The 12,449-nt window shown below is 37.3% G+C and overlaps 2 protein-coding genes across 6 annotated transcripts in view; one reads left to right on the forward strand and one right to left on the reverse strand.

The window, feature by feature from the left end:
• TXNDC11 (thioredoxin domain containing 11) overlaps window positions 1-12,449 on the forward strand; it is a 100,636-nt gene that overhangs the window by 73,440 nt on the left and 14,747 nt on the right. For all 3 annotated transcript variants that reach the window (XM_037910347.2, XM_037910349.2, XM_037910348.2), the window contains 2 exons: window positions 1,713-2,502; window positions 10,258-10,403. In XM_037910347.2, the coding sequence (XP_037766275.1) occupies window positions 1,713-2,502; window positions 10,258-10,403 (936 nt within the window). The remainder of the gene's footprint in view (window positions 1-1,712; window positions 2,503-10,257; window positions 10,404-12,449) is intronic.
• Window positions 1-12,449, reverse strand: part of SNN (stannin) — a 73,563-nt gene that overhangs the window by 24,147 nt on the left and 36,967 nt on the right. The gene's annotated exons all lie outside the window — the stretch shown is intronic.

A 12,449-nucleotide genomic window follows, 5' to 3' on the forward strand; every position in this document is an offset into this window, starting at 1 on the left:
TTGTGGACCACAGCTGAGAGATGATCATGTGATCCAGCTTCCCTCACAGTCATAATCTCACAATATCCCCGTGACAATTTGCAAGGATTGCTAATATGGAAAAGTACTAGTAGGAAAATGTGCATGTATTTTTAACTGTTTAACACAATACTTGGAGGGGGGGACATAATCATACTGTCTCTTTTTGCTGTTCATTTCATCTCTCTGTCCTATCTGTTCCGCTACAATAAACTCATTAGAAATTTAAGAATATTCCAATTTGCAGTTATTTTCAGAATATGATGGATTAGAGGAAAGACAAAAAGAGTAGGTGAAAAAGCCCCAGTAACTACTGTAAATGAGGCCTGGCCTACTGTGCATATTCTTAATGGCTGTAAAATAAACTCCTACTAGGACACAAGAATTTTCATAATGGGGAATTTTAGTATCATAATGAGTATCTCAAACTCTGAAGAAAAGTGTAAAAAAAAAAAAAAACCTCCAAAACCAAAAACAAACCTCTGCTAATTCTTCGGAAATGGAAACCCTGAGTTTAGTATAAATTTAGAATACTGTTTGTGAAGGAGAGAACCTTTCATGTCCGTATGTTTTCAATTGAGTGGCAATATTGATATCTTTAGTGAAATGAGGACCCAGTTTAGTGACCAAATCCAGAAGTCCGTTATTCAAGCAAAACTTCTGATGAAGTCAGCAGCAGATAATGTCACTATTGAAATAAATGGAAGTTCTGCCCACAGAAGGACAGGAAGATTTACCCTTATATCAGTAGTTGATTTGACTGGATGACTCTTGTTGTTTATAAGAAAAGGAGTACTTGTGGCACCTTAGAGACTAACCAATTGAACAGCATTTGGCTGTTTCTTTTTGGTTAGGTCTGTCAGTGGGGCGGCGATTTGGCTGTATTGCGGTACAAATCGTCTGTAATAACCGGCCAAGCCTAAGAAGGATTGAATAAATTGGTTAGTCTCTAAGGTGCCACAAGTACTCCTTTTCTTTTTGCGAATACAGACTAACACGGCTGTTACTCTGAATCTTGTTGTTATGTTCACAATGAGATGTTAAGAATGACTTAAGCATTATATATTTTGCTTTAATTTATTTTTCATCATCTTTATGGAAAACGGATATATTGGATAATGTGTCAAATAACAGGATTTAGCATCGCAGCCTAACAAATATAAAAATAAATATAAAGAGGGTTTTGAGCTGACTATGTATAAATGGAAGATCTTTTTAGTGTGGCTTGTTGTCACTCATCACTGTTCTTAAGCACATACTATAATTGGGGATTTTTTTTTTAATTTAAATTCATAATAAAGCAACAGTGAATCCTGTGGCTTTGGTAAGAAACTAAAATTAAAGGTTTCAGAGTAGCAGCCGTGTTAGTCTGTATCCGCAAAAAGAAAAGGAGGACTTGTGGCACCTTAGAGACTAACAAATTATTTGAGCATAAGCATCCGATGAAGTAAGCTGTAGCTCACGAAAGCTTATGCTCAAATAAATTTGTTAGTCTCTAAGGTGCCACAAGTCCTCCTTTTCTTTTTGTAAAATTGAAGGGTAAGAGTTGGCCCTGTGTCTAAAATTCCAGGATAGGACATCTAAAACTAAATATATTTTATGTATTTCAAAAAAATTGGGACAAATATTGTCTGTGTTGATACATGAATGATATATAACTGATCACAGTTCTGTGTAATTTGTTTTTTCTATAGATTACCAAAGTGGCCTTGGAATACAACAACTGTAGTAAAAGCCAGGCAGCTGAACCTGTTCTTCAGCACTTGAGAGATGCAAATTCACCAGCTTTTGAGTCCATTGTATCACATGCGCATACACAAGTTGCAGAGACATACTCCATAACAAAGTACCCATGCTGCAACACGGTGGTGCTCCCTCACTGGCACTCAATCTCTAGGACTCACAATGTCTGTGAGCTTTGTGTTAACCAGACGGTTGGGGTCAAACCAAGTAAAGTCAGTGTACCACAGTGTAACTTTTTAGAGATAGAAGCAGCTTTGGACTCTTTCTACCTCAAGGAACATACCTTTTTCCAATTTGTATCAAATACCTTAGAATGCAGCAATTTCTTAAGTTTCTATAGTCCTTTTAGCTACTACACTGCATGTTGCAGGACAGTAAATAGGGGTCTGATAAATGTAATTAGTTCTGAAAAGACCATATTTCAGACCCCTAAAGTAGCATTTTCTTCCCATGGGAAGAAAGGTAAGGATGATACCCAACATTCTATTCCTCACATTGAGGATAGGAATTATTTTTCTCCTGACCTTCGTATTAATGGCACTCACATTACTGGCCTGAGCTGCAGGACCAACAAGACCTTGAATCTCTATCTGCTGGATTCAAATTTGTTTTGGATGTATGCAGAGAGACTCGGAGCATCAAGATCTACTCATGTGAAGGAATTTGCTGCCATTGTTGACCTGAAGGAAGAGGCAAACTATATCTTGGATCAGAATCAAACACTTATAAAATCTACTCTAGGTACGGTATGCAGCAATCTTGTATTCAAAATTTAAAGTAAGTAAATACATTAAATGAAGATAGGATGGAGTTGGCAAAGAATAATAACTTTGAAAAACATGTTATTGACAAAAGCAGGTCAATTTATAAAGTGAGACTGTGAAAAGCATTGTGGATCTTCATCTGCTTAATCATTAATAAAACTGTAAAGAGTTGTTCTAGGGTATGATAAAAGAACTAATAATTTCACAATCCAGGAATAACTTACTCAGTTCAAGTGGAAATTTTGCCAACCTCAACCTCCTAGTATTTGTCAATCGGTTGACAATAGGTATGTCATCAAACTATAGGAATTTCCCTAAGTGGTCAATCCACAAAACCAGATTGCCAGCAGTTTTAAAGAAGTGTACCGTAGCTCAAACTAAATAACTGCTGATGCCTCAGAGAAAATGTTTAAAATGCATTTTATTCCTAAAATTGTGTACTTACAAAAGCATGTATTTGGTACTCACATCATTTTATATTACAGAACACATTTGCATGGAAATAGTATTGTTTGAGTTCAGCAGCTCCAGCTGTTTGGTAATGACTTCCAGAATGCAGAGTCGGTAGTGAATGTCTTCTTCCAGTAGCCACTCCTTGGGTAGTGACTCTTTGGCAGTGGGCTGGTTCTTCTGTTGTTCTTGGATGCCATGGTGATAAGTGGGGTATGAGAATTAAAAAAATAAATAGCAGTGTGGAGCAGTGGCTTCTGTAAGTGGAGGAGCTGCAGTCCCTCACCCCCTACCAGTGGCTGTCAATCTCTGCTCTGACCTCCACAAAAGTCGGTGGGTGAGAATGAGGCAAATCCAAGTCATCCAACACCATCTAGACTTCCTCCCATAAGAGTGTTTTGGGTATAGCAGCTCTTTTTACACTACTCCCAAAAGTTGTTTCCTACTATGTCTGATTACTTTTCATGCTGTGTCCATGAAAGTGCTCTTCCTTGCCCCATTCTCAGTGCTTGCTTGGCAGGTATGCCATGTAGGCCATTGGGATTAGATCTGACCACCTCTGGGGACAGGAAGGAATCTCTGACAATTTTTTTGTTTAAGATTTAAAACTCTTTTTCTAGTCAGGCAAGATATTTCTTTTGTCCCCCCTGTATGGTGAGTAAATTTGCCTCAGATCCATGGATGTGGGATTTAGATTATCCATTCCATTATAATAGGAGGGAGGGATGGCCTTTCGTCCGTCCCCTACCCAGACACAATTCTCTATACTTAAAGATACCAACAAGCAGTCCTAATCCTGAATTTGTTTTACTGTTAAACATTAGATTAGGGTATCATTAATGTATCATGTTACAATTAGATTATTTATTATTATATACAAGATAAGTAGTTGACAGTACACTTTTAATCATCTTATTTTTATAAAAACTTCTAAATTCACATTTTCCAATTCCTGCAATTATTTCCCTTGGGTATTATATCCCCTGAGATCAGATTCTGGATTTCTTTTGTTTAGGCTGAACTGCATTGTGCTCTGGTTTCTTTTTAAACACACTTTTTACTAAAACGTATGATTCCTTCTGAAACCAGTCTTAGTGCAAAATGCCATATTAAAAGTTATTGGTGGCTACTTTCAAACTGTCTGGTGGGGGCATGGCATTATATGTAAAAGAAAGCATAGCATCAAATAAAGTAAAAATCTTAAATGAAACAAACTGTACTATAGAAACTCTATGGACAGAAATTCCATGCTTGACTAAAAAGAGTATAGCAATAGGAATAAACTACCGACCAGGATGGTGACAGTGGTTGTGAAATGCTAAGGGAGGTTAGAGAGGCCACAAAAGCAGAAAGCACAGTAATAATGATTGATTTCAGTGATTCAGTGGGTAAATGTCACCTCAGAGTGTGATGCAGAGGTAAAATTTCTAGACACCATGAATGACTGTTTCTTGGAGCAACTAGTTCTGGAACCCACAGAAGAGAGGCAATTCTTGATTTAGTGCTAAGTGGACCATAGGATCTGGTCCAGAAGTAACTATAACTGAACTGCTCACTTAAATTTAATATCCTTGTGGGGCGGGGGAGGGGGGGATGATTAGATATATATAAACTAGGGCTGTCAAACGATTAAAAATTAATCACGATTAATTGCATGATTAATCGCACTGTTAAACAGTAATAGAATACCATTTATTTAAATATTTTTGGGTGTTTTCTACATTTTCAAATATATTGATTTCAATTACAACACCGAATACAAAGTGTACAGTGCTCACTTTATATTTATTTTTTATTACAAATATTTGCACTGTAAAAAACAAAAGAAATAGTATATTTCAGTTCACCTAATATAAGTAGTGTAGTGCAGTCTCTTTATCATGAAAGTTGAACTTACAAATGTAGAATTATGTACAAAAAAATAACTGCATTCAAAAATAAAACAGTGTAAAACTTTAGAGCCTACATGTCCACTCGGTCCTACTTCAGCCAATCACTCAGACGAAAAGTTTGTTTATATTTGCAGGAGATAATGCTGCCCACTTCTCGTTTACAACGTCACCTGAAAGTGAGAACAGGCGTTCGCATGGCACTGTTGTAACCTGCATTGCAAGATATTTACATGTCAAATGCGCTAAAGATTCACATGTCCCTTCATGCTTCAACCACCATTCCAGAGGACATGCATCCATGCTGATGATGGATTCTACTTGATAACGATCCAAAGCAGTGTGGACCGATGCATGCTCATTTTCATCATCTGAGTCAGATGCCAGAGAAGGAGGTTGATTTTCTTCTTTGGTGGTTTGGGTTCTGTAGTTTCCACATTGAAATGTTGCTCTATTAAGACTCCTGAAAGCATGCTCCACACTCTTCCCTCTCAGATTTTGGAAGGCACTTCAGATTCTTAAACCTTGGGTCGAGTGCTGTAGCTATTTTTAGAAATTTCACATTGGTATCTTCTTTGCGTTTTGTCAGATCTTCAGTGACAGTGTTCGTAAATCAAACAACATGTGCTGGGTCATCATCCGAGACTTCTATAACATGAAATATATGGCAGAATGTAGGTAAAACAGAGCAGGAGACATACAATATTCCCCCCCAAGTAGTTCAGTCACTAATTTAATTAACGCACTATTTTTTTAACGAATATCATCAGCATGGAAGCATGTCCTCCAGAATGGTGGCCGAAGCATGAAGGAGCATACAAATGTTTAGCATATCTGGCACGTAAATACCTTGCAATGCTGGCTACAAAAGTGCCATATGAATGCCTCTTCTCATTTTCAGGTGACGTAAATAAGAAGCAGGCAGCAGTATCTCCTGTAAATGCAAACAAACTTGTTTTGTCTTAGCGATTGGCTGAACAAGAAGTAGGACTGAGTGGACTTGTAGGCTCTAAAGTTTTACATTGTTTTGGTTTTGCGTGCAGTTGTGTAACAAAAAAAATCTACATTTGTAAGTTACACTTTCACAATAGAGATTGCACTACAGTACTTGTATGAGATGAATTGAAAAATACTATCTTTTGTTTATCATTTTTACAGTGCATATATTTGTAATAAAACTAATATAAAATGAGTACTGTACACTTTGTATTCTGTGTTGTAATAGAAATCAATATATTTGAAAATGTAGAAAAACATCCAAAAATATTTATAAATTGCAATTGGTATTCTATTGTTTAACAGTGCGATTAATCGCGATAAATTTTTTTTAATCGCAGTTAATTTTTTTTGAGTTAATCGCATGAGTTAACTGTGATTAATCGACAGCCCTAATATAAACGCATCATGGTAACATTTAACTTTAAAAGGGGGATTACACAATAATGAGGATGCTTGTTAGGGTGAAATTAAAAGGAGCTGTCACAAGGTTAAATGCCTGCAAGCAGCATAGGGGCTATTTAAAATCACCATAATAGCGGATCAGACTAAAAGTATACCCCGAATCAGAAAAGACAATAAGAAGACCAAAAAAAATGCCATAGCTAAACAGAAGAGTAAGTGGAGGCCATTTAGAGGCAAAAGGTCATCTTTTTAACATTTGAAAGTCAAAATCTAATGAAGATAATAGGAAGGAGAACAAACACTGGCAGGTTAAGTGTAAAAGTATAATAAGGCAGGCCAACAAAGAATTTGAGAAGCAACTTGCTAAAAGATGCAAAAACTAACAGTAAGAATTTTGTTAAAAATGTCAGAAGTAGGAAGCCTGACAAACAGGAAGTGGGCCACTAGAAGACCAAAGTTTAAAGGGGCACCCAGGGAGAAAAAGGCCACTGAGAGAAGCTAAACAAATCCTTTACATTGGTCTTCACTGTAGAGGATGTGGGGGAGATATCCATTGCAGAGCTATTCCTTTTGCCTGCAAACCTGAAATACTATCATACAAGAGGTTTTAGAACAAATAGATAAACTAAGCCATAATAAGTTCCCAGGACCAGACAGTCTTCACTCAAGAGTTCTGAAGGAACTCAGATATGAAATTGCAGAACTACTAACTGTAGTATGTAACCTGTTACTGAAACAAGCCTCTGTACCAGATGACTGGAAGGTAACTGTAATGTAGCTTTTAAAAAGGCTCCAGAGATGATCCTTGCAATTAGGAGCCAGTGAGCCTAAATTCAGTGCTGGGCAAATTGGTGGAAACTACAGTAAAGAACGGAATGATCAGATACATAGATAAACATGCTTTATTGGGGAAGACTCAACACAGCTTTTGTACAGGGAAGTCATGTCTTACCAATCTATTAGAATTATATGGGGGTGTCAACAAGTATGTGGATAAGGGTGATTCTGTCAATATGCAGTACTTGGATTTTCAGAGAGCCTTTGACAGGGCACCTCACCAAAAGTTCTTAAGGAAATTAGTCATGGGATAATAGGGAAGTTCCTCTCATGGATCGGTAACTATCGGTTAAAAGATAGGAAGCAAAGGGTAGGAATAAATGGTTCATTTTCACAACAGAAAGAGGTAAGCAGTGGGGTCTCCCAAAGACCTGTGCTGGAACCTGTTGTTCAACATATTCATTAATTATCTGGAACAGGGAGTGAACAGTGAAGTAGCAAAGTTTGCAGATGTTACAAAAGTATCTAAGATTGTGAAGTCCATAGCTGACTGAAGAATTCCAGGGGGATCTCACTAAACTGGGTGACTGGGGAGCAAACTGGCAGATGAAATTAATGAATAAAATGAAACATTGATAAGTGCAAAGCAATGCACATTGGAAAAAATAATCCCAACTACACATGTATAATGATGGGTTCTATGTTAGCTATGTTACCATACAAGAAAGAGATTTCAGAGTCAGCATGGATAGATTTCTGAAAACTTCAGTTCAGTGTGCAGCAGCAGTCAAAAAGGCTAACAGAATGTTAGGAGCTATTAGGAAAGGTATAAGAAAATAAGACAAAAAAATATAATGCCACTGTATAAATCCATATGTGTCCAATTCTGGTTGTCCGTCTCAGAAAGGATATAGTGGAACTGGAAAAGGTTCAGAGAAGGGCAACAGAGATGATTAGGAGTATGGAATGGCTTCCATACCAAGAGAGCCTAAAAACATAAGGGATGTTCATCTTGAAAAGAGATAATTATGGGAAGATATGATTGAGGTTTATAAAATCATGAATGGTGTGGGGAAAAATGAATAGAGAAGTGTCATTTACTCTTTTCCACAATACAAAAACCAGGGGTCACCCAATGAAATGAATAGGCAACAGGTTTAATACAAACAAGAGGAAGCACTTTTTCACACAACCCACAGTTAGCCATGGAACTCATTGCTGTAGAATCTTGTGATGGCCAAAAGAAAAAATGGGTTAAAAAAAGAAGTATGGCAGTTCTTATATTCTTGTGTACACATACTTTTGTCAGAATAAATTTATCAAGACAGAGATATGAGGTGTATTTAGTCAAATTACGGTACCTTTGTTTTCTAACTCTATTTGAAACCATTTCTAAATTAATTTAGTAATTTGATTTTTTTTTCTGCCATTACTTTTTTCCAGACTTTTACATGCTTATTTCCAAAACGGCACATGTGCAGTCATTTGCTCAGAAGAGCACGTGAATTACATTCCTAACCTGCATGCCCAGTAATTTGAATGGTACACACAAGATATATAACTAGCCTTTTACACATGAAAATACCCACTTTGCATACTAGTCTTGTTACTTTCTTGCAGAAATTAAGTGTACCTTTTGGGCATGAAAATTGCAAGCATACAGTTTTGAAAATCATGCCTTTAATTTAGGCAATGTTGAAAGGGAAGAGGCAAGTTCATGTAAAAATCAGGCTTGTAATGTAGACAATGATGCCTGGGAAGAGAAGCAAATTCATCTGTGTTCATAATTGAGTATCAAAATAAGTTGCTCAGATCGGTGTATTTACATTGTTCTTACATCATTTCTTGCCCTGGGCCAGTTGCATAGTCACATTTTATAGCAGAAATTGAAAAATAACTTAAGCAAATACTTAAGTGACTAAGACATTTAAAAAAAAAAAAAAAAACCCAACTCCCATATTCTTCCCATATTCCTTAAGTAGAGTACCAATTTTTAAACACAGATATTCTTGCAATTAGAAGCTAATTACAGTAATAGATCTAACTGTTGGTCCAATGAGAAACCTTACAGATTGCTCATTATATTTTTTTAGAAACACTTAAGACAGTTAAAAAGACAGACCTCATCTTTTTTGTTTCTTAAATACACCACAGCTAAAAACACCCCATAGTCTTTCAAAATCTAGTTGCTCTAAAATACATGGAGCTTTGGTTTGGTCTTGGTTTTCGTGAATGTTGAGTTAAAATTTTTAAAATAAGGTTGAATTTACTATTATATGCATATGCAAATGCACTTGTTTAGGGACCTATAATATGCTTTCCCTGTTCACTTTGGTCATTAATTTAATCCTGACTTTTAGTTTTCATGCTGTTGTTCTCAATGTAGAAAATTTCCAAATGACTAAATTATTATTTGAGTATCATCTGGCATTGTATAATGCGAATCTCAGTTCTTGAATGTACTTGGCATCATACAGTGCATAGCAGAATTATGACCTAGATCTAAATTGAACAGGAAATACAGTTTTGACGTTGTAACACGTGATAGAAAATGATGAAGTCTCAAGACAGTGCAGATGAGTGGTGTTTTATTTTAATATCGATCTTTGGTGGGTTATTGTTCAAAGTTGTCTGAGAAGAAGTGAGTTTTATGGAAAGAGAGTTGTTTGAGGGGGAATGTGGTCATTTGACGCACAAAAGAGAGTAGATTGTTCCAAGCACATAGGCATGAAAGATGATTGGGGGAAGGATATAAAAAGCAATTAGAAGAGGGACTTGGGCAGAGCAAAGGAGAGTGGGAGGGTAAGTACGAAGAAATAAGAGCATAGATATAAGGAGGAGTGGAATCGTGCAGAGTCTTGAACTGGAGCACTGGAGACTTGAACTTGGTGCAGAATGTGAAGGAAAACCAGTGAAAGGGTTCTAATTGGTTGAGACCCCCTCGAGTCGAGTAAGAACAAGGTAAAAAGCAATGACACCAGTGAAGAGAAGGTTGTAGTAATCAAGGCAAAAGATGACCCATGTGAATGGTCATTAATCAGAAACTGAGGTAAGACTACAGAAATTATATTTAGGGCTTGTAAACTAGATTTGTATTTTTCTTTTATGCCATAAGTCAGTTTGTCTTCTGAAACCCAAAATAAAAACAGGCAGCCTAGATATTACAGGTATAATGAAGCTGGAATAACCTTCTTAATGCCCTTCTTTCATTTTAGAGAACTTCATTCAAAACTTCAGCATTCTCTACAGTCCCTTGAAAAGGCATCTTGTTGGTGACTCTTCAGTTCATTTTCCCGCACAGCACATAATTACTGAAGTGACTACTAATACCTTTCATGATGTGGTGGTTTTGAGTGAAAAGGTACAGCTCATAACTGCAAGTACATTGAGGGTTTAATCACATTTTGAAGAATAGGATTGCAGAGTTCATTTTTCTGAATTTTCATTGCTTAAAACTAAAGGGTATCCTCCTCTCTCATTCATGCGGTTACACTAATTTTGTACATAATTTTAAACAAGGGCACTCCATGAAAGTCATACTTCACTGTAACTTAAATTCAGGAGACCACTCTGATGGAACAAATCAGCCAGAAAATCAGCCAAACCAGCTCCCTGAAGACCACCCCCTGCCTTCCTGTGCTGTGTGTATCTGCCATAGCTGGGGTTTAGCCTTTTGTATTCTTATTTGCTGAATGTGATCGAAATTACATATATAATTGTGGGGATGGAGAGGTCCTGTTTTGCCTTTGTTTGTATGGTGGCAACTCTTAACAAATTAAGTAGAGGTTGAGACCCGAGGTCAAGAACATGTCCCAAGCCTACTCAGTCTTGAATGGAATTGGAGATATGTGTGATGAACATTGCTTTTATGAACCAGTTAAGGCTGTAGAGATCGTGCCAGCTGCAGAGGGAGCCACTTGCTGTCTTACTGGAACTAAGGTACAAAATAGTGAATAAAAGTGACTGGGAAGTAGCTGTAACAGAAAATTGAAGGTTGTAAAACAAAGAAACAAAAATCCCAACAAAAAGTAGTACTTTAAAAGCATACATCACAAAAATCCATAGCAAAAAGCTTTCTGATTTCATGATGTGAAATGTTTTGATGTACAGTGTAATTTTGAATGATGCCTAAAGTACTTTATATAATTTGATTCTTTAAATGTGTGATTGAATTTGGACTAATATTCTTTGGCTACTAGGATAGCAGAGAAGGAATGCATGTGCAATATTCAGTTTCCAGTGTCCCCAGTGCCTAGTGTGCTAGCTTGAGGAAAATTGCTTAGTTCTCTAGAGTTCTCCAGAGATTTTCTTTTTAAAGTGTACAGTGACCATTATTTAAATGGGAATGAAAGGCTGGTCTTGAAATCTGCGTATCTGTGAATTTGAGAAAACCTGTCCATCCCTTCCTTCATGGGCCAAGGGGGTAACAGGACTGCCTGCCTTTCCTTCAACATGTTCATAATACTTGCAGCTCTGAATTAAAATCATGATTATAATCAAATCTCATGCTTCAGGGCTTCAGCCAATTGCCTGCGGCAGTCAAGAAGGATTTTTTCCCCCTCTGCATGATGTAGTCATTGGCAGGGAGGGCGTTTTCCTTCAACTGAAGCAGCAGAGATTCTGCACAGTAGGGGACAGGACAGTGGATGGGGTGAACCAGTAAATGCCTGGCTGGTGTATCTTGCTCACATGCTCGGAGTCATACTGGTTGCAAGATTTGGGACTTGGAAGGAAATGTCCCATAGGTCACATTGGCTGGAACCTTGGGGGTTTTCGCCTTCTTCTGCAGCATGGTGCTGGTTCACCTGGGCATATCTCAACTCATAAGTTCCCTTCCATTGCTCAGGCCTTGGGCACTGGGGGCACCTTGATTCTCCTGTTGTCTGCCTGTGGCACAAGGTTTAGTTTCCTGAAGATTGAAAAACTTCAGTCTAACTGAAGTCTTTGAAAACAACAAGGAGTCCGGTGGAACCTTAAAGACTAACAGATTTATTTGAGCATAAGGTTTCATGGGTAAAAAACCCACTTCTTCAGATGCATGGAGCGAAAATTACAGATGCAGACATAAATATACTGACACATGAAGAGAAGGGAGTTACCTCACAAGTGGAGAACCAGTGTTGATTGGGCCAATTCGATCAGTGTGGATGTAGTCCACTCCCAATAATAGATGAGGAGGTGTCAATTCCAGGAGAGACAAAGCTGCTTTTGTAATAAGCCAGTCACTCCCAGTCCCTATTCAAGCCCAAATTAATGGTGTTAAATTTGCAAATGAATTTTAGTTCTTTCTGTTTCTCTTTGAGGTCTGTTTCTGAAGTTTTTTTTGTTCAAGTGTAGCTACTTTCAAATCTGTTATAGAATATCCAGGAAGATTGAAGTGTTCTCCTACTGGCTTTTGTATGTTACT

This window comes from Chelonia mydas, chromosome 10 (assembly GCF_015237465.2).
Source record: "Chelonia mydas isolate rCheMyd1 chromosome 10, rCheMyd1.pri.v2, whole genome shotgun sequence".
NCBI classification, from domain to species: domain Eukaryota; kingdom Metazoa; phylum Chordata; order Testudines; family Cheloniidae; genus Chelonia; species Chelonia mydas.